General features: G+C 66.4%; 9 protein-coding genes and 1 pseudogene across 10 annotated transcripts in view; 5 read left to right on the forward strand and 5 right to left on the reverse strand.

Annotated features, from left to right (window-relative positions):
- LOC309888594 (scale keratin-like) overlaps positions 1 to 1,076 on the reverse strand; it is a 1,788-nt pseudogene extending 712 nt beyond the window's left edge. The window contains exons 1-2 of the transcript in view: positions 421 to 1,076; positions 5 to 304 (exon numbers count right to left, since the gene is read on the reverse strand). The product of the transcript in view is annotated as a scale keratin-like (transcript). The remainder of the gene's footprint in view (positions 1 to 4; positions 305 to 420) is intronic.
- A 387-nt stretch (positions 1,077 to 1,463) lies between these two features.
- LOC309888484 (feather keratin 4-like) lies at positions 1,464 to 1,838 on the forward strand (the record flags this gene model as incomplete). Its single annotated transcript, XM_082780807.1, has 1 exon — positions 1,464 to 1,838. The coding sequence occupies exon 1, from the start codon at positions 1,473 to 1,475 to the stop codon at positions 1,836 to 1,838; it is 366 nt and encodes a 121-aa protein (XP_082636933.1). The 5' UTR covers positions 1,464 to 1,472.
- A 1,724-nt stretch (positions 1,839 to 3,562) lies between these two features.
- On the reverse strand, positions 3,563 to 4,424 carry LOC309888462 (feather keratin 4-like). The gene has a single exon (XM_082780784.1). The coding sequence runs from the start codon at positions 4,378 to 4,380 to the stop codon at positions 4,015 to 4,017; it is 366 nt and encodes a 121-aa protein (XP_082636910.1). The 5' UTR covers positions 4,381 to 4,424; the 3' UTR covers positions 3,563 to 4,014.
- A 1,145-nt stretch (positions 4,425 to 5,569) lies between these two features.
- Positions 5,570 to 5,935, forward strand: LOC309888465 (feather keratin 4-like; the record flags this gene model as incomplete). The annotated part of the gene is made up of 1 exon (XM_082780787.1): positions 5,570 to 5,935. One exon carries the CDS (start codon positions 5,570 to 5,572, stop codon positions 5,933 to 5,935), a length of 366 nt encoding a protein of 121 aa, XP_082636913.1.
- Positions 5,936 to 7,695: 1,760 nt separating this feature from the next.
- On the reverse strand, positions 7,696 to 9,270 carry LOC309888459 (feather keratin 4-like). The gene is made up of 2 exons (XM_082780781.1): positions 8,615 to 9,270; positions 7,696 to 8,498 (listed from the first exon to the last, which is right to left on the reverse strand). The coding sequence occupies exon 2, from the start codon at positions 8,475 to 8,477 to the stop codon at positions 8,112 to 8,114; it is 366 nt and encodes a 121-aa protein (XP_082636907.1). The 5' UTR covers positions 8,478 to 8,498; positions 8,615 to 9,270; the 3' UTR covers positions 7,696 to 8,111.
- Positions 9,271 to 9,657: 387 nt separating this feature from the next.
- LOC309888485 (feather keratin 4-like) lies at positions 9,658 to 10,032 on the forward strand (the record flags this gene model as incomplete). Its single annotated transcript, XM_082780808.1, has 1 exon — positions 9,658 to 10,032. Exon 1 carries the CDS (start codon positions 9,667 to 9,669, stop codon positions 10,030 to 10,032), a length of 366 nt encoding a protein of 121 aa, XP_082636934.1. The 5' UTR covers positions 9,658 to 9,666.
- Positions 10,033 to 11,756: 1,724 nt separating this feature from the next.
- LOC309888452 (feather keratin 4-like) lies at positions 11,757 to 13,367 on the reverse strand. The gene is made up of 2 exons (XM_082780774.1): positions 12,712 to 13,367; positions 11,757 to 12,595 (listed from the first exon to the last, which is right to left on the reverse strand). Exon 2 carries the CDS (start codon positions 12,572 to 12,574, stop codon positions 12,209 to 12,211), a length of 366 nt encoding a protein of 121 aa, XP_082636900.1. The 5' UTR covers positions 12,575 to 12,595; positions 12,712 to 13,367; the 3' UTR covers positions 11,757 to 12,208.
- A 396-nt stretch (positions 13,368 to 13,763) lies between these two features.
- Positions 13,764 to 14,129, forward strand: LOC309888464 (feather keratin 4-like; the record flags this gene model as incomplete). Its single annotated transcript, XM_082780786.1, has 1 exon — positions 13,764 to 14,129. The coding sequence occupies one exon, from the start codon at positions 13,764 to 13,766 to the stop codon at positions 14,127 to 14,129; it is 366 nt and encodes a 121-aa protein (XP_082636912.1).
- A 1,724-nt stretch (positions 14,130 to 15,853) lies between these two features.
- LOC309888453 (feather keratin 4-like) lies at positions 15,854 to 17,464 on the reverse strand. The gene is made up of 2 exons (XM_082780775.1): positions 16,809 to 17,464; positions 15,854 to 16,692 (listed from the first exon to the last, which is right to left on the reverse strand). Exon 2 carries the CDS (start codon positions 16,669 to 16,671, stop codon positions 16,306 to 16,308), a length of 366 nt encoding a protein of 121 aa, XP_082636901.1. The 5' UTR covers positions 16,672 to 16,692; positions 16,809 to 17,464; the 3' UTR covers positions 15,854 to 16,305.
- Positions 17,465 to 17,860: 396 nt separating this feature from the next.
- Positions 17,861 to 18,226, forward strand: LOC309888463 (feather keratin 4-like; the record flags this gene model as incomplete). The annotated part of the gene is made up of 1 exon (XM_082780785.1): positions 17,861 to 18,226. The coding sequence occupies one exon, from the start codon at positions 17,861 to 17,863 to the stop codon at positions 18,224 to 18,226; it is 366 nt and encodes a 121-aa protein (XP_082636911.1).
- Between the last annotated feature and the right edge of the window lie 754 nt (positions 18,227 to 18,980).

Below are 18,980 nucleotides of genomic sequence, written 5' to 3' on the forward strand. Positions count from 1 at the left end.
CTGCCAAAGGTGCAGAGGCCCCCCGAGCCCTGGGTGGCCCCCGCGCCGTAGAGGCCCCCCAGCCCCAGGGAGCCCCCAAAGGCGGGTGCTCCGGAGGAGCCCACCACGGCTTGCTGGGGAAGGAGCTGAGGATGGGGCCGGGGAAGGTGACGACAACGGGGGGCGGCTGGATGAAGGCCGTCGAGTCGGGGCACTGCCGCGCGCACAGCTCGTTGCAGCTCTCAGCGATGGGCTGGGGGACGGCGACGCTGGTTTTCGGTGGGCACAGGTCGTAGCAAGCCATCTTGCGGGATTGGACGGTGCTCTGCAAGAGGGCACAGAGTGCGATGTGAGGGAGCAGTAGACGGCAGCTGGCCAGGCTGAGGCGCCGGGGCCAGGGGCAGGGGCCAGCGGCAGGAGGAGAAGCGCTCGCAGACTTACCCTGTTCCCCAAGGAGAAGGCGGTCAGAGCAGTGCTTGCGAGAGCCCCGCGCAGGCCGAGCTTTTATCCAGGCCCCGCCATTGCGCAGCGCCCGCTGGGCCAATGGGCAGAGGCGGCACTCCCTCCTGCCGAGGCCAGGCTGTCCTGCTCCTGCCCTCCCTGAGTCAGCATCCCCTGTCCGGACCAGCACAGGCCCCTTTGCTGGCTTCCCTCCCCTTTCCGCTTGGCGGGCCAAATGCGTGGTGCTGAGCAGGCAGTGCCCGAGAGGAGCGCCTTTGATTTGGCGTTTCGTCACCTCGCCCCTCTGCAGATAACAACTGCAGTGCGTACGTCATGGAGGTGCTGGCGTGTGGCTGCTCCTTGCCCAGCGCCACGACCCCGCTCTGCCCTGGGGCTCTCCACAGCGCGCACGCGGCCACCCTGAGACCAAGCCCCTGGGGAAGAGCTGCGGCACGCAGGGTGCTGGCAGCCCGCCTGTGTCACACTGCATGCCCTCTTAGGCACGCAGGGGATGAGACGGCAGCGGGGCTAATTTGCCCATTAGGTGAGGGCTGGCGAGCGTCCGAGCGGGGTAATTGCAGGGGCTGAGGGAGCGGGTGGGGGCTGGCGAGGAACCGGCGTCAGCACAACAGCCCCGTGGCGCGCAGGGAGGAGGCTGGGGCTCGGCCACCACGGGCCACGTGCCCCCAGCGCGGCCAGCTCCTCCCCGCGCTCGCCAGCCCCCATAAAAGCGTGGTCCTGGGCAAGCGCTGGCATCTGCCGCTCCTGCCTGGCTCTGCACAGGAAAAGGGTGGGTGGCGGGGCCTCGTCGGGCAGGGGCCGGTGTGGGGCTCCCTGGCCACCAGAGCTCTGCCGGACGCGCTGTGGGCAGAGGGGCTCTGTGGGGGCAGGCGAGGGCCGCGGGCATGCAGGGAGCAGGCGTGGAGAGCCGGGGCGGGCTGAGGAGGGAGTCCCCTGGCTGTGGCACGGGCCCTGCTCTGCCAGGGCATCTCCTCACTCACAGCACCGGCCCTGGGGGCTTTGCATTGCAGGCTCAGCTCTCTCACACCAAGATGGCTTGCAACGACCTGTACCCGCCGAAAACCAGCGTCGCCGTCCCCCAGCCCATCGCTGAGAGCTGCAACGAGCTGTGCGCGCGGCAGTGCCCTGACTCGACGGCCTTCATCCAGCCGCCCCCCGTTGTCGTCACCTTCCCCGGCCCCATCCTCAGCTCCTTCCCCCAGCAAGCCGTGGTGGGCTCCTCCGGAGCACCCGCCTTTGGGGGCTCCCTGGGGCTGGGGGGCCTCTACGGCGCGGGGGCCACCCAGGGCTCGGGGGGCCTCTGCACCTTTGGCAGGCCCTACGCTTCTCCCGCCTGCAGCCCCTACCTCTTGCCGCGCTACAGCAAGAAGCTGTGGGACACCTGTGGGCCCTGCTAAAGCCACGCCCGTGCCACCTCTTCTCCTCTCGTCCTTCCTCCTCCTCCTCTTCACAGACACGTGACTCCTCCGGTGCTGCCCCCCAGGGCCCTTTCTTGGCCCTGGGCCGGCCAGCGCCTGGCAGAAGCCTGAAGGAAGAACGCCTCTCTGGAAGCCCCAGGCACCACCAGCCTGCCTGGGCCTTGCTCGTGGCTCTGTGCTTCTGTCCTTTCCTGCCTTGACAATAAAGCAAGCCTGCATCCAATGCCTGCCTCTCCGCCTTTCCTTCCCAGGCCCGCGGGGGCTCCAGGGCTCCCTCCGCCTGCACATGGCCCCTTCGCTCTCCCAGCCCCCCAAAGAGCCGGGGCGCCCTGGACAAAGCCCCTGGCAGCCCTGCCTCCCACACTGAGGGCTGCAGCCCATCTCCCAGGGCCCTGCCTGGAAGCAGCCTGCTCCCCGCCTCCAGCAGGGCCGCCTCCAGACGCTCCACACAAGGTCCTGAAACAGAGGGGAACCCCGAGCCAGGAGCAGCAGCACGCCAACTGCCGCCTCCACGCAGCGCCACCTGAACAAAGCTTAAGCCTTGTCCAAAACACTTCTCTGCCCAGCCCGCTCCCGGGCTTACACACTCCTGTAGCTGAAGAAAGAGCTTCTCCCAAAGAGCCAAGCCAAACTTCTCCCAGGGCACCGTTCAGCTCTGAGCTTTTCCCTCACAGCCCAGCAGTTAGCAGAGCTTATCTTTAGCAGGCAATTTCTATACAATTAGCACAGCTTGCAGTCCAACCAAACTTCTAGGAACCAGCTCGGCTTCCTTATTATCTAGCATTCTTGCATTTCCTAGACGGTTCAGTCATGCGGACCCTCGTCCAAATCCTTACTAATCACCACCACACCAGCACCACAGGCTAGAGCCAGTCTTGACCGGAAAGAACTCACTCTACTCCAAGGAAGAAGACAACGCCGCAGGCAGCCCTGAGCACCCAGGGAGCAGAGGCTTCTTCCTGCCAGCCAGCCAGCCAGCCAGCCAGCCAGCCAGCAGCAGCAGCAGCAGCTCCAGCCTGAGTGCCACATGGGGCTTGCTGCCGCTTCGTTTTATAGCCAGTGTTCCCTGAGCTGTGCCACTTCCCTCTTCCTTAACGGGCGTCACCACACCCAAGGATCCAGCACGTGGGCTTTGTGCTAACACTGATGGGCTTAATCCCAGGGCCAGCAGGAGGCTTGCCTGGGAAGAGGTGTCACCTCAGCCTGGGGCCACAAAGGGGGAGACAGAAGGGGAGGGGGCGACCCATGCTCAGCGTCCTTACGTCTTACGGCTGCTGCTAACCCTATTGCCAATGAGCAGGAGCAGGGGGGAGCGCTCACGGCCCCAAGGCACGTTGCTGGCTCCTGCTCCACTGGGCGGCCACCAGCCCCACGGCCATTTCTGCAAGGCTGCCCTCCAGCAAGGGACCGGCCCTGCACTCACCGTGTGCAGCGCTCAGCCATCCCTGCTCTCCGGCCTCTTCCTCTGCGCTTCTTGCCCGAGACGGTGCCTCGCTTCTGCGGAGTAGCGCCACTTGGCAGAGCTGGTTGCGCTCCCGGGCGGAGAAGGCCAGGCAAAGCAGAACTGCCAGCACCTCTCCTGCTCTCTGCCCTAATGCCCTGGGCCTCCCAGCACCAGCGTGTGCCCTCCCCCGGAGCCTCCACTACGCCCCGCAGGGCTGCTTTCCTGCCTCGGAACACAGAAAGAGGAAGAGAGAGAGGAGTGGATGCAGGAAACCTTTATTGTGCCCGGCACGGCAGGAGAAGTGGACAGAGAGCTGGAGCAGGAGCCAGCGGGGCTGGCTGTGGCGTGTCGGGGGGACAGAGGATCTTCTCCAGAGCGTGGCTTCTGGTTGCGCAAGCCCCGGCGGTGCGGCACTGCAGCTCGGGAGGACTTGGTCCATGGGCCCCACAGGCCTTGAAGGGTCTTGCTTCTGCTGCGGAGAGCAGGAGGGGGGAAGAGAGAGCGGGAGAGCAGAGGGCAGGCTGGGCGAAAGGCCCTGGCCATGGAGGAAGGAGGAGTAGAATAGGGTGCGAGAGGCCGAAGGGGCCGGCACAGCCAGCTGCCCAGGCCTTGGCTGGGGCTGGAGATGCTCAGCGCTCCTCAGCGCCCCGTGCCCACGAGCTCAGCCATGCGTCGCGGCAGCTGGCAGGGGGTCTGGGGCAGGACATGGCTTTAGCAGGGCCCACAGGTGTCCCACAGCTTCTTGCTGTAGCGCGGCAAGAGGTAGGGGCTGCAGGCGGGAGAAGCGTAGGGCCTGCCAAAGGTGCAGAGGCCCCCCGAGCCCTGGGTGGCCCCCGCGCCGTAGAGGCCCCCCAGCCCCAGGGAGCCCCCAAAGGCGGGTGCTCCGGAGGAGCCCACCACGGCTTGCTGGGGGAAGGAGCTGAGGATGGGGCCGGGGAAGGTGACGACAACGGGGGGCGGCTGGATGAAGGCCGTCGAGTCGGGGCACTGCCGCGCGCACAGCTCGTTGCAGCTCTCAGCGATGGGCTGGGGGACGGCGACGCTGGTTTTCGGTGGGCACAGGTCGTAGCAAGCCATCTTGCGGGATTGGACGGTGCTCTGCAAGAGGGCACAGAGTGCGATGCGAGGGAGCAGTAGACGGCAGCTGGCCAGGCTGAGGCGCCGGGGCCAGGGGCAGGGGCCAGCGGCAGGAGGAGAAGCGCTCGCAGACTTACCCTGTTCCCCAAGGAGAAGGTGGTCAGAGCAGTGCTTGCGAGAGCCCCGCGCAGGCCGAGCTTTTATCCAGGCCCCGCCATTGCGCAGCGCCCGCTGGGCCAATGGGCAGAGGCGGCACTCCCTCCTGCCGAGGCCAGGCTGTCCTGCTCCTGCCCTCCCTGAGTCAGCATCCCCTGTCCGGACCAGCACAGGCCCCTTTGCTGGCTTCCCTCCCCTTTCCGCTTGGCGGGCCAAATGCGTGGTGCTGAGCAGGCAGTGCCCGAGAGGAGCGCCTTTGATTTGGCGTTTCGTCACCTCGCCCCTCTGCAGATAACAACTGCAGTGCGTACGTCATGGAGGTGCTGGCGTGTGGCTGCTCCTTGCCCAGCGCCACGACCCCGCTCTGCCCTGGGGCTCTCCACAGCGCGCACGCGGCCACCCTGAGACCAAGCCCCTGGGGAAGAGCTGCGGCACGCAGGGTGCTGGCAGCCCGCCTGTGTCACACTGCATGCCCTCTTAGGCACGCAGGGGATGAGACGGCAGCGGGGCTAATTTGCCCATTAGGTGAGGGCTGGCGAGCGTCCGAGCGGGGTAATTGCAGGGGCTGAGGGAGCGGGTGGGGGCTGGCGAGGAACCGGCGTCAGCACAACAGCCCCGTGGCGCGCAGGGAGGAGGCTGGGGCTCGGCCACCACGGGCCACGTGCCCCCAGCGCGGCCAGCTCCTCCCCGCGCTCGCCAGCCCCCATAAAAGCGTGGTCCTGGGCAAGCGCTGGCATCCGCCGCTCCTGCCTGGCTGTGCACGGGAAAAGGGTGGGTGGCGGGGCCTCGTCGGGCAGGGGCCGGTGTGGGGCTCCCTGGCCACCAGAGCTCTGCCGGACGCGCTGTGGGCAGAGGGGCTCTGTGGGGGCAGGCGAGGGCCGCGGGCATGCAGGGAGCAGGCGTGGAGAGCCGGGGCGGGCTGAGGAGGGAGTCCCCTGGCTGTGGCACGGGCCCTGCTCTGCCAGGGCATCTCCTCACTCACAGCACCGGCCCTGGGGGCTTTGCATTGCAGGCTCAGCTCTCTCACACCAAGATGGCTTGCAACGACCTGTACCCGCCGAAAACCAGCGTCGCCGTCCCCCAGCCCATCGCTGAGAGCTGCAACGAGCTGTGCGCGCGGCAGTGCCCTGACTCGACGGCCTTCATCCAGCCGCCCCCCGTTGTCGTCACCTTCCCCGGCCCCATCCTCAGCTCCTTCCCCCAGCAAGCCGTGGTGGGCTCCTCCGGAGCACCCGCCTTTGGGGGCTCCCTGGGGCTGGGGGGCCTCTACGGCGCGGGGGCCACCCAGGGCTCGGGGGGCCTCTGCACCTTTGGCAGGCCCTACGCTTCTCCCGCCTGCAGGCCCTACCTCTTGCCGCGCTACAGCAAGAAGCTGTGGGACACCTGTGGGCCCTGCTAAAGCCACGCCCGTGCCACCTCTTCTCCTCTCGTCCTTCCTCCTCCTCCTCTTCACAGACACGTGACTCCTCCGGTGCTGCCCCCCAGGGCCCTTTCTTGGCCCTGGGCCGGCCAGCGCCTGGCAGAAGCCTGAAGGAAGAACGCCTCTCTGGAAGCCCCAGGCACCACCAGCCTGCCTGGGCCTTGCTCGTGGCTCTGTGCTTCTGTCCTTTCCTGCCTTGACAATAAAGCAAGCCTGCATCCAATGCCTGCCTCTCCGCCTTTCCTTCCCAGGCCCGCGGGGGCTCCAGGGCTCCCTCCGCCTGCACATGGCCCCTTCGCTCTCCCAGCCCCCCAAAGAGCCGGGGCGCCCTGGACAAAGCCCCTGGCAGCCCTGCCTCCCACACTGAGGGCTGCAGCCCATCTCCCAGGGCCCTGCCTGGAAGCAGCCTGCTCCCCGCCTCCAGCAGGGCCGCCTCCAGACGCTCCACACAAGGTCCTGAAACAGAGGGGAACCCCGAGCCAGGAGCAGCAGCACGCCAACTGCCGCCTCCACGCAGCGCCACCTGAACAAAGCTTAAGCCTTGTCCAAAACACTTCTCTGCCCAGCCCGCTCCCGGGCTTACACACTCCTGTAGCTGAAGAAAGAGCTTCTCCCAAAGAGCCAAGCCAAACTTCTCCCAGGGCACCGTTCAGCTCTGAGCTTTTCCCTCACAGCCCAGCAGTTAGCAGAGCTTATCTTTAGCAGGCAATTTCTATACAATTAGCACAGCTTGCAGTCCAACCAAACTTCTAGGAACCAGCTCGGCTTCCTTATTATCTAGCATTCTTGCATTTCCTAGACGGTTCAGTCATGCGGACCCTCGTCCAAATCCTTACTAATCACCACCACACCAGCACCACAGGCTAGAGCCAGTCTTGACCGGAAAGAACTCACTCTACTCCAAGGAAGAAGACAACGCCGCAGGCAGCCCTGAGCACCCAGGGAGCAGAGGCTTCTTCCTGCCAGCCAGCCAGCCAGCCAGCCAGCCAGCCAGCAGCAGCAGCAGCAGCTCCAGCCTGAGTGCCACATGGGGCTTGCTGCCGCTTCGTTTTATAGCCAGTGTTCCCTGAGCTGTGCCACTTCCCTCTTCCTTAACGGGCGTCACCACACCCAAGGATCCAGCACGTGGGCTTTGTGCTAACACTGATGGGCTTAATCCCAGGGCCAGCAGGAGGCTTGCCTGGGAAGAGGTGTCACCTCAGCCTGGGGCCACAAAGGGGGAGACAGAAGGGGAGGGGGCGACCCATGCTCAGCGTCCTTACGTCTTACGGCTGCTGCTAACCCTATTGCCAATGAGCAGGAGCAGGGGGGAGCGCTCACGGCCCCAAGGCACGTTGCTGGCTCCTGCTCCACTGGGCGGCCACCAGCCCCACGGCCATTTCTGCAAGGCTGCCCTCCAGCAAGGGACCGGCCCTGCACTCACCGTGTGCAGCGCTCAGCCATCCCTGCTCTCCGGCCTCTTCCTCTGCGCTTCTTGCCCGAGACGGTGCCTCGCTTCTGCGGAGTAGCGCCACTTGGCAGAGCTGGTTGCGCTCCCGGGCGGAGAAGGCCAGGCAAAGCAGAACTGCCAGCACCTCTCCTGCTCTCTGCCCTAATGCCCTGGGCCTCCCAGCACCAGCGTGTGCCCTCCCCCGGAGCCTCCACTACGCCCCGCAGGGCTGCTTTCCTGCCTCGGAACACAGAAAGAGGAAGAGAGAGAGGAGTGGATGCAGGAAACCTTTATTGTGCCTGGCACGGCAGGAGAAGTGGACAGAGAGCTGGAGCAGGAGCCAGCGGGGCTGGCTGTGGCGTGTCGGGGGGACAGAGGATCTTCTCCAGAGCGTGGCTTCTGGTTGCGCAAGCCCCGGCGGTGCGGCACTGCAGCTCGGGAGGACTTGGTCCATGGGCCCCACAGGCCTTGAAGGGTCTTGCTTCTGCTGCGGAGAGCAGGAGGGGGGAAGAGAGAGCGGGAGAGCAGAGGGCAGGCTGGGCGAAAGGCCCTGGCCATGGAGGAAGGAGGAGTAGAATAGGGTGCGAGAGGCCGAAGGGGCCGGCACAGCCAGCTGCCCAGGCCTTGGCTGGGGCTGGAGATGCTCAGCGCTCCTCAGCGCCCCGTGCCCACGAGCTCAGCCATGCGTCGCGGCAGCTGGCAGGGGGTCTGGGGCAGGACATGGCTTTAGCAGGGCCCACAGGTGTCCCACAGCTTCTTGCTGTAGCGCGGCAAGAGGTAGGGGCTGCAGGCGGGAGAAGCGTAGGGCCTGCCAAAGGTGCAGAGGCCCCCCGAGCCCTGGGTGGCCCCCGCGCCGTAGAGGCCCCCCAGCCCCAGGGAGCCCCCAAAGGCGGGTGCTCCGGAGGAGCCCACCACGGCTTGCTGGGGGAAGGAGCTGAGGATGGGGCCGGGGAAGGTGACGACAACGGGGGGCGGCTGGATGAAGGCCGTCGAGTCGGGGCACTGCCGCGCGCACAGCTCGTTGCAGCTCTCAGCGATGGGCTGGGGGACGGCGACGCTGGTTTTCGGTGGGCACAGGTCGTAGCAAGCCATCTTGCGGGATTGGACGGTGCTCTGCAAGAGGGCACAGAGTGCGATGCGAGGGAGCAGTAGACGGCAGCTGGCCAGGCTGAGGCGCCGGGGCCAGGGGCAGGGGCCAGCGGCAGGAGGAGAAGCGCTCGCAGACTTACCCTGTTCCCCAAGGAGAAGGCGGTCAGAGCAGTGCTTGCGAGAGCCCCGCGCAGGCCGAGCTTTTATCCAGGCCCCGCCATTGCGCAGCGCCCGCTGGGCCAATGGGCAGAGGCGGCACTCCCTCCTGCCGAGGCCAGGCTGTCCTGCTCCTGCCCTCCCTGAGTCAGCATCCCCTGTCCGGACCAGCACAGGCCCCTTTGCTGGCTTCCCTCCCCTTTCCGCTTGGCGGGCCAAATGCGTGGTGCTGAGCAGGCAGTGCCCGAGAGGAGCGCCTTTGATTTGGCGTTTCGTCACCTCGCCCCTCTGCAGATAACAACTGCAGTGCGTACGTCATGGAGGTGCTGGCGTGTGGCTGCTCCTTGCCCAGCGCCACGACCCCGCTCTGCCCTGGGGCTCTCCACAGCGCGCACGCGGCCACCCTGAGACCAAGCCCCTGGGGAAGAGCTGCGGCACGCAGGGTGCTGGCAGCCCGCCTGTGTCACACTGCATGCCCTCTTAGGCACGCAGGGGATGAGACGGCAGCGGGGCTAATTTGCCCATTAGGTGAGGGCTGGCGAGCGTCCGAGCGGGGTAATTGCAGGGGCTGAGGGAGCGGGTGGGGGCTGGCGAGGAACCGGCGTCAGCACAACAGCCCCGTGGCGCGCAGGGAGGAGGCTGGGGCTCGGCCACCACGGGCCACGTGCCCCCAGCGCGGCCAGCTCCTCCCCGCGCTCGCCAGCCCCCATAAAAGCGTGGTCCTGGGCAAGCGCTGGCATCTGCCGCTCCTGCCTGGCTCTGCACAGGAAAAGGGTGGGTGGCGGGGCCTCGTCGGGCAGGGGCCGGTGTGGGGCTCCCTGGCCACCAGAGCTCTGCCGGACGCGCTGTGGGCAGAGGGGCTCTGTGGGGGCAGGCGAGGGCCGCGGGCATGCAGGGAGCAGGCGTGGAGAGCCGGGGCGGGCTGAGGAGGGAGTCCCCTGGCTGTGGCACGGGCCCTGCTCTGCCAGGGCATCTCCTCACTCACAGCACCGGCCCTGGGGGCTTTGCATTGCAGGCTCAGCTCTCTCACACCAAGATGGCTTGCAACGACCTGTACCCGCCGAAAACCAGCGTCGCCGTCCCCCAGCCCATCGCTGAGAGCTGCAACGAGCTGTGCGCGCGGCAGTGCCCTGACTCGACGGCCTTCATCCAGCCGCCCCCCGTTGTCGTCACCTTCCCCGGCCCCATCCTCAGCTCCTTCCCCCAGCAAGCCGTGGTGGGCTCCTCCGGAGCACCCGCCTTTGGGGGCTCCCTGGGGCTGGGGGGCCTCTACGGCGCGGGGGCCACCCAGGGCTCGGGGGGCCTCTGCACCTTTGGCAGGCCCTACGCTTCTCCCGCCTGCAGCCCCTACCTCTTGCCGCGCTACAGCAAGAAGCTGTGGGACACCTGTGGGCCCTGCTAAAGCCACGCCCGTGCCACCTCTTCTCCTCTCGTCCTTCCTCCTCCTCCTCTTCACAGACACGTGACTCCTCCGGTGCTGCCCCCCAGGGCCCTTTCTTGGCCCTGGGCCGGCCAGCGCCTGGCAGAAGCCTGAAGGAAGAACGCCTCTCTGGAAGCCCCAGGCACCACCAGCCTGCCTGGGCCTTGCTCGTGGCTCTGTGCTTCTGTCCTTTCCTGCCTTGACAATAAAGCAAGCCTGCATCCAATGCCTGCCTCTCCGCCTTTCCTTCCCAGGCCCGCGGGGGCTCCAGGGCTCCCTCCGCCTGCACATGGCCCCTTCGCTCTCCCAGCCCCCCAAAGAGCCGGGGCGCCCTGGACAAAGCCCCTGGCAGCCCTGCCTCCCACACTGAGGGCTGCAGCCCATCTCCCAGGGCCCTGCCTGGAAGCAGCCTGCTCCCCGCCTCCAGCAGGGCCGCCTCCAGACGCTCCACACAAGGTCCTGAAACAGAGGGGAACCCCGAGCCAGGAGCAGCAGCACGCCAACTGCCGCCTCCACGCAGCGCCACCTGAACAAAGCTTAAGCCTTGTCCAAAACACTTCTCTGCCCAGCCCGCTCCCGGGCTTACACACTCCTGTAGCTGAAGAAAGAGCTTCTCCCAAAGAGCCAAGCCAAACTTCTCCCAGGGCACCGTTCAGCTCTGAGCTTTTCCCTCACAGCCCAGCAGTTAGCAGAGCTTATCTTTAGCAGGCAATTTCTATACAATTAGCACAGCTTGCAGTCCAACCAAACTTCTAGGAACCAGCTCGGCTTCCTTATTATCTAGCATTCTTGCATTTCCTAGACGGTTCAGTCATGCGGACCCTCGTCCAAATCCTTACTAATCACCACCACACCAGCACCACAGGCTAGAGCCAGTCTTGACCGGAAAGAACTCACTCTACTCCAAGGAAGAAGACAACGCCGCAGGCAGCCCTGAGCACCCAGGGAGCAGAGGCTTCTTCCTGCCAGCCAGCCAGCCAGCCAGCCAGCCAGCCAGCAGCAGCAGCAGCAGCTCCAGCCTGAGTGCCACATGGGGCTTGCTGCCGCTTCGTTTTATAGCCAGTGTTCCCTGAGCTGTGCCACTTCCCTCTTCCTTAACGGGCGTCACCACACCCAAGGATCCAGCACGTGGGCTTTGTGCTAACACTGATGGGCTTAATCCCAGGGCCAGCAGGAGGCTTGCCTGGGAAGAGGTGTCACCTCAGCCTGGGGCCACAAAGGGGGAGACAGAAGGGGAGGGGGCGACCCATGCTCAGCGTCCTTACGTCTTACGGCTGCTGCTAACCCTATTGCCAATGAGCAGGAGCAGGGGGGAGCGCTCACGGCCCCAAGGCACGTTGCTGGCTCCTGCTCCACTGGGCGGCCACCAGCCCCACGGCCATTTCTGCAAGGCTGCCCTCCAGCAAGGGACCGGCCCTGCACTCACCGTGTGCAGCGCTCAGCCATCCCTGCTCTCCGGCCTCTTCCTCTGCGCTTCTTGCCCGAGACGGTGCCTCGCTTCTGCGGAGTAGCGCCACTTGGCAGAGCTGGTTGCGCTCCCGGGCGGAGAAGGCCAGGCAAAGCAGAACTGCCAGCACCTCTCCTGCTCTCTGCCCTAATGCCCTGGGCCTCCCAGCACCAGCGTGTGCCCTCCCCCGGAGCCTCCACTACGCCCCGCAGGGCTGCTTTCCTGCCTCGGAACACAGAAAGAGGAAGAGAGAGAGGAGTGGATGCAGGAAACCTTTATTGTGCCCGGCACGGCAGGAGAAGTGGACAGAGAGCTGGAGCAGGAGCCAGCGGGGCTGGCTGTGGCGTGTCGGGGGGACAGAGGATCTTCTCCAGAGCGTGGCTTCTGGTTGCGCAAGCCCCGGCGGTGCGGCACTGCAGCTCGGGAGGACTTGGTCCATGGGCCCCACAGGCCTTGAAGGGTCTTGCTTCTGCTGCGGAGAGCAGGAGGGGGGAAGAGAGAGCGGGAGAGCAGAGGGCAGGCTGGGCGAAAGGCCCTGGCCATGGAGGAAGGAGGAGTAGAATAGGGTGCGAGAGGCCGAAGGGGCCGGCACAGCCAGCTGCCCAGGCCTTGGCTGGGGCTGGAGATGCTCAGCGCTCCTCAGCGCCCCGTGCCCACGAGCTCAGCCATGCGTCGCGGCAGCTGGCAGGGGGTCTGGGGCAGGACATGGCTTTAGCAGGGCCCACAGGTGTCCCACAGCTTCTTGCTGTAGCGCGGCAAGAGGTAGGGGCTGCAGGCGGGAGAAGCGTAGGGCCTGCCAAAGGTGCAGAGGCCCCCCGAGCCCTGGGTGGCCCCCGCGCCGTAGAGGCCCCCCAGCCCCAGGGAGCCCCCAAAGGCGGGTGCTCCGGAGGAGCCCACCACGGCTTGCTGGGGGAAGGAGCTGAGGATGGGGCCGGGGAAGGTGACGACAACGGGGGGCGGCTGGATGAAGGCCGTCGAGTCGGGGCACTGCCGCGCGCACAGCTCGTTGCAGCTCTCAGCGATGGGCTGGGGGACGGCGACGCTGGTTTTCGGTGGGCACAGGTCGTAGCAAGCCATCTTGCGGGATTGGACGGTGCTCTGCAAGAGGGCACAGAGTGCGATGCGAGGGAGCAGTAGACGGCAGCTGGCCAGGCTGAGGCGCCGGGGCCAGGGGCAGGGGCCAGCGGCAGGAGGAGAAGCGCTCGCAGACTTACCCTGTTCCCCAAGGAGAAGGCGGTCAGAGCAGTGCTTGCGAGAGCCCCGCGCAGGCCGAGCTTTTATCCAGGCCCCGCCATTGCGCAGCGCCCGCTGGGCCAATGGGCAGAGGCGGCACTCCCTCCTGCCGAGGCCAGGCTGTCCTGCTCCTGCCCTCCCTGAGTCAGCATCCCCTGTCCGGACCAGCACAGGCCCCTTTGCTGGCTTCCCTCCCCTTTCCGCTTGGCGGGCCAAATGCGTGGTGCTGAGCAGGCAGTGCCCGAGAGGAGCGCCTTTGATTTGGCGTTTCGTCACCTCGCCCCTCTGCAGATAACAACTGCAGTGCGTACGTCATGGAGGTGCTGGCGTGTGGCTGCTCCTTGCCCAGCGCCACGACCCCGCTCTGCCCTGGGGCTCTCCACAGCGCGCACGCGGCCACCCTGAGACCAAGCCCCTGGGGAAGAGCTGCGGCACGCAGGGTGCTGGCAGCCCGCCTGTGTCACACTGCATGCCCTCTTAGGCACGCAGGGGATGAGACGGCAGCGGGGCTAATTTGCCCATTAGGTGAGGGCTGGCGAGCGTCCGAGCGGGGTAATTGCAGGGGCTGAGGGAGCGGGTGGGGGCTGGCGAGGAACCGGCGTCAGCACAACAGCCCCGTGGCGCGCAGGGAGGAGGCTGGGGCTCGGCCACCACGGGCCACGTGCCCCCAGCGCGGCCAGCTCCTCCCCGCGCTCGCCAGCCCCCATAAAAGCGTGGTCCTGGGCAAGCGCTGGCATCCGCCGCTCCTGCCTGGCTGTGCACGGGAAAAGGGTGGGTGGCGGGGCCTCGTCGGGCAGGGGCCGGTGTGGGGCTCCCTGGCCACCAGAGCTCTGCCGGACGCGCTGTGGGCAGAGGGGCTCTGTGGGGGCAGGCGAGGGCCGCGGGCATGCAGGGAGCAGGCGTGGAGAGCCGGGGCGGGCTGAGGAGGGAGTCCCCTGGCTGTGGCACGGGCCCTGCTCTGCCAGGGCATCTCCTCACTCACAGCACCGGCCCTGGGGGCTTTGCATTGCAGGCTCAGCTCTCTCACACCAAGATGGCTTGCAACGACCTGTACCCGCCGAAAACCAGCGTCGCCGTCCCCCAGCCCATCGCTGAGAGCTGCAACGAGCTGTGCGCGCGGCAGTGCCCTGACTCGACGGCCTTCATCCAGCCGCCCCCCGTTGTCGTCACCTTCCCCGGCCCCATCCTCAGCTCCTTCCCCCAGCAAGCCGTGGTGGGCTCCTCCGGAGCACCCGCCTTTGGGGGCTCCCTGGGGCTGGGGGGCCTCTACGGCGCGGGGGCCACCCAGGGCTCGGGGGGCCTCTGCACCTTTGGCAGGCCCTACGCTTCTCCCGCCTGCAGGCCCTACCTCTTGCCGCGCTACAGCAAGAAGCTGTGGGACACCTGTGGGCCCTGCTAAAGCCACGCCCGTGCCACCTCTTCTCCTCTCGTCCTTCCTCCTCCTCCTCTTCACAGACACGTGACTCCTCCGGTGCTGCCCCCCAGGGCCCTTTCTTGGCCCTGGGCCGGCCAGCGCCTGGCAGAAGCCTGAAGGAAGAACGCCTCTCTGGAAGCCCCAGGCACCACCAGCCTGCCTGGGCCTTGCTCGTGGCTCTGTGCTTCTGTCCTTTCCTGCCTTGACAATAAAGCAAGCCTGCATCCAATGCCTGCCTCTCCGCCTTTCCTTCCCAGGCCCGCGGGGGCTCCAGGGCTCCCTCCGCCTGCACATGGCCCCTTCGCTCTCCCAGCCCCCCAAAGAGCCGGGGCGCCCTGGACAAAGCCCCTGGCAGCCCTGCCTCCCACACTGAGGGCTGCAGCCCATCTCCCAGGGCCCTGCCTGGAAGCAGCCTGCTCCCCGCCTCCAGCAGGGCCGCCTCCAGACGCTCCACACAAGGTCCTGAAACAGAGGGGAACCCCGAGCCAGGAGCAGCAGCACGCCAACTGCCGCCTCCACGCAGCGCCACCTGAACAAAGCTTAAGCCTTGTCCAAAACACTTCTCTGCCCAGCCCGCTCCCGGGCTTACACACTCCTGTAGCTGAAGAAAGAGCTTCTCCCAAAGAGCCAAGCCAAACTTCTCCCAGGGCACCGTTCAGCTCTGAGCTTTTCCCTCACAGCCCAGCAGTTAGCAGAGCTTATCTTTAGCAGGCAATTTCTATACAATTAGCACAGCTTGCAGTCCAACCAAACTTCTAGGAACCAGCTCGGCTTCCTTATTATCTAGCATTCTTGCATTTCCTAGACGGTTCAGTCATGCGGACCCTCGTCCAAATCCTTACTAATCACCACCACACCAGCACCACAGGCTAGAGCCAGTCTTGACCGGAAAGAACTCACTCTACTCCAAGGAAGAAGACAACGCCGCAGGCAGCCCTGAGCACCCAGGGAGCAGAGGCTTCTTCCTGCCAGCCAGCCAGCCAGCCAGCCAGCCAGCCAGCAGCAGCAGCAGCAGCTCCAGCCTGAGTGCCACATGGGGCTTGCTGCCGCTTCGTTTTATAGCCAGTGTTCCCTGAGCTGTGCCACTTCCCTCTTCCTTAACGGGCGTCACCACACCCAAGGATCCAGCACGTGGGCTTTGTGCTAACACTGATGGGCTTAATCCCAGGGCCAGCAGGAGGCTTGCCTGGGAAGAGGTGTCACCTCAGCCTGGGGCCACAAAGGGGGAGACAGAAGGGGAGGGGGCGACCCATGCTCAGCGTCCTTACGTCTTACGGCTGCTGCTAACCCTATTGCCAATGAGCAGGAGCAGGGGGGAGCGCTCACGGCCCCAAGGCACGTTGCTGGCTCCTGCTCCACTGGGCGGCCACCAGCCCCACGGCCATTTCTGCAAGGCTGCCCTCCAGCAAGGGACCGGCCCTGCACTCACCGTGTGCAGCGCTCAGCCATCCCTGCTCTCCGGCCTCTTCCTCTGCGCTTCTTGCCCGAGACGGTGCCTCGCTTCTGCGGAGTAGCGCCACTTGGCAGAGCTGGTTGCGCTCCCGGGCGGAGAAGGCCAGGCAAAGCAGAACTGCCAGCACCTCTCCTGCTCTCTGCCCTAATGCCCTGGGCCTCCCAGCACCAGCGTGTGCCCTCCCCCGGAGCCTCCACTACGCCCCGCAGGGCTGCTTTCCTGCCTCGGAACACAGAAAGAGGAAGAGAGAGAGGAGTGGATGCAGGAAACCTTTATTGTGCCCGGCACGGCAGGAGAAGTGGACAGAGAGCTGGAGCAGGAGCCAGCGGGGCTGGCTGTGGCGTGTCGGGGGGACAGAGGATCTTCTCCAGAGCGTGGCTTCTGGTTGCGCAAGCCCCGGCGGTGCGGCACTGCAGCTCGGGAGGACTTGGTCCATGGGCCCCACAGGCCTTGAAGGGTCTTGCTTCTGCTGCGGAGAGCAGGAGGGGGGAAGAGAGAGCGGGAGAGCAGAGGGCAGGCTGGGCGAAAGGCCCTGGCCATGGAGGAAGGAGGAGTAGAATAGGGTGCGAGAGGCCGAAGGGGCCGGCACAGCCAGCTGCCCAGGCCTTGGCTGGGGCTGGAGATGCTCAGCGCTCCTCAGCGCCCCGTGCCCACGAGCTCAGCCATGCGTCGCGGCAGCTGGCAGGGGGTCTGGGGCAGGACATGGCTTTAGCAGGGCCCACAGGTGTCCCACAGCTTCTTGCTGTAGCGCGGCAAGAGGTAGGGGCTGCAGGCGGGAGAAGCGTAGGGCCTGCCAAAGGTGCAGAGGCCCCCCGAGCCCTGGGTGGCCCCCGCGCCGTAGAGGCCCCCCAGCCCCAGGGAGCCCCCAAAGGCGGGTGCTCCGGAGGAGCCCACCACGGCTTGCTGGGGGAAGGAGCTGAGGATGGGGCCGGGGAAGGTGACGACAACGGGGGGCGGCTGGATGAAGGCCGTCGAGTCGGGGCACTGCCGCGCGCACAGCTCGTTGCAGCTCTCAGCGATGGGCTGGGGGACGGCGACGCTGGTTTTCGGTGGGCACAGGTCGTAGCAAGCCATCTTGCGGGATTGGACGGTGCTCTGCAAGAGGGCACAGAGTGCGATGTGAGGGAGCAGTAGACGGCAGCTGGCCAGGCTGAGGCGCCGGGGCCAGGGGCAGGGGCCAGCGGCAGGAGGAGAAGCGCTCGCAGACTTACCCTGTTCCCCAAGGAGAAGGCGGTCAGAGCAGTGCTTGCGAGAGCCCCGCGCAGGCCGAGCTTTTATCCAGGCCCCGCCATTGCGCAGCGCCCGCTGGGCCAATGGGCAGAGGCGGCACTCCCTCCTGCCGAGGCCAGGCTGTCCTGCTCCTGCCCTCCCTGAGTCAGCATCCCCTGTCCGGACCAGCACAGGCCCCTTTGCTGGCTTCCCTCCCCTTTCCGCTTGGCGGGCCAAATGCGTGGTGCTGAGCAGGCAGTGCCCGAGAGGAGCGCCTTTGATTTGGCGTTTCGTCACCTCGCCCCTCTGCAGATAACAACTGCAGTGCGTACGTCATGGAGGTGCTGGCGTGTGGCTGCTCCTTGCCCAGCGCCACGACCCCGCTCTGCCCTGGGGCTCTCCACAGCGCGCACGCGGCCACCCTGAGACCAAGCCCCTGGGGAAGAGCTGCGGCACGCAGGGTGCTGGCAGCCCGCCTGTGTCACACTGCATGCCCTCTTAGGCACGCAGGGGATGAGACGGCAGCGGGGCTAATTTGCCCATTAGGTGAGGGCTGGCGAGCGTCCGAGCGGGGTAATTGCAGGGGCTGAGGGAGCGGGTGGGGGCTGGCGAGGAACCGGCGTCAGCACAACAGCCCCGTGGCGCGCAGGGAGGAGGCTGGGGCTCGGCCACCACGGGCCACGTGCCCCCAGCGCGGCCAGCTCCTCCCCGCGCTCGCCAGCCCCCATAAAAGCGTGGTCCTGGGCAAGCGCTGGCATCTGCCGCTCCTGCCTGGCTCTGCACAGGAAAAGGGTGGGTGGCGGGGCCTCGTCGGGCAGGGGCCGGTGTGGGGCTCCCTGGCCACCAGAGCTCTGCCGGACGCGCTGTGGGCAGAGGGGCTCTGTGGGGGCAGGCGAGGGCCGCGGGCATGCAGGGAGCAGGCGTGGAGAGCCGGGGCGGGCTGAGGAGGGAGTCCCCTGGCTGTGGCACGGGCCCTGCTCTGCCAGGGCATCTCCTCACTCACAGCACCGGCCCTGGGGGCTTTGCATTGCAGGCTCAGCTCTCTCACACCAAGATGGCTTGCAACGACCTGTACCCGCCGAAAACCAGCGTCGCCGTCCCCCAGCCCATCGCTGAGAGCTGCAACGAGCTGTGCGCGCGGCAGTGCCCTGACTCGACGGCCTTCATCCAGCCGCCCCCCGTTGTCGTCACCTTCCCCGGCCCCATCCTCAGCTCCTTCCCCCAGCAAGCCGTGGTGGGCTCCTCCGGAGCACCCGCCTTTGGGGGCTCCCTGGGGCTGGGGGGCCTCTACGGCGCGGGGGCCACCCAGGGCTCGGGGGGCCTCTGCACCTTTGGCAGGCCCTACGCTTCTCCCGCCTGCAGCCCCTACCTCTTGCCGCGCTACAGCAAGAAGCTGTGGGACACCTGTGGGCCCTGCTAAAGCCACGCCCGTGCCACCTCTTCTCCTCTCGTCCTTCCTCCTCCTCCTCTTCACAGACACGTGACTCCTCCGGTGCTGCCCCCCAGGGCCCTTTCTTGGCCCTGGGCCGGCCAGCGCCTGGCAGAAGCCTGAAGGAAGAACGCCTCTCTGGAAGCCCCAGGCACCACCAGCCTGCCTGGGCCTTGCTCGTGGCTCTGTGCTTCTGTCCTTTCCTGCCTTGACAATAAAGCAAGCCTGCATCCAATGCCTGCCTCTCCGCCTTTCCTTCCCAGGCCCGCGGGGGCTCCAGGGCTCCCTCCGCCTGCACATGGCCCCTTCGCTCTCCCAGCCCCCCAAAGAGCCGGGGCGCCCTGGACAAAGCCCCTGGCAGCCCTGCCTCCCACACTGAGGGCTGCAGCCCATCTCCCAGGGCCCTGCCTGGAAGCAGCCTGCTCCCCGCCTCCAGCAGGGCCGCCTCCAGACGCTCCACACAAGGTCCTGAAACAGAGGGGAACCCCGAGCCAGGAGCAGCAGCACGCCAACTGCCGCCTCCACGCAGCGCCACCTGAACAAAGCTTAAGCCTTGTCCAAAACACTTCTCTGCCCAGCCCGCTCCCGGGCTTACACACTCCTGTAGCTGAAGAAAGAGCTTCTCCCAAAGAGCCAAGCCAAACTTCTCCCAGGGCACCGTTCAGCTCTGAGCTTTTCCCTCACAGCCCAGCAGTTAGCAGAGCTTATCTTTAGCAGGCAATTTCTATACAATTAGCACAGCTTG

Source organism: Aythya marila (genome assembly GCF_965140915.1).
Source record: "Aythya marila genome assembly, chromosome: 29".
NCBI classification, from domain to species: domain Eukaryota; kingdom Metazoa; phylum Chordata; class Aves; order Anseriformes; family Anatidae; genus Aythya; species Aythya marila.

Coding starts and splice junctions, on each gene's coding strand:
- LOC309888453 (XM_082780775.1), bottom strand. CDS start 16,671: ATGGCTTGCTACGACCTGTGCCCACCGAAAACCAGCGTCGCCGTCCCC.
- LOC309888462 (XM_082780784.1), bottom strand. CDS start 4,380: ATGGCTTGCTACGACCTGTGCCCACCGAAAACCAGCGTCGCCGTCCCC.
- LOC309888459 (XM_082780781.1), bottom strand. CDS start 8,477: ATGGCTTGCTACGACCTGTGCCCACCGAAAACCAGCGTCGCCGTCCCC.
- LOC309888452 (XM_082780774.1), bottom strand. CDS start 12,574: ATGGCTTGCTACGACCTGTGCCCACCGAAAACCAGCGTCGCCGTCCCC.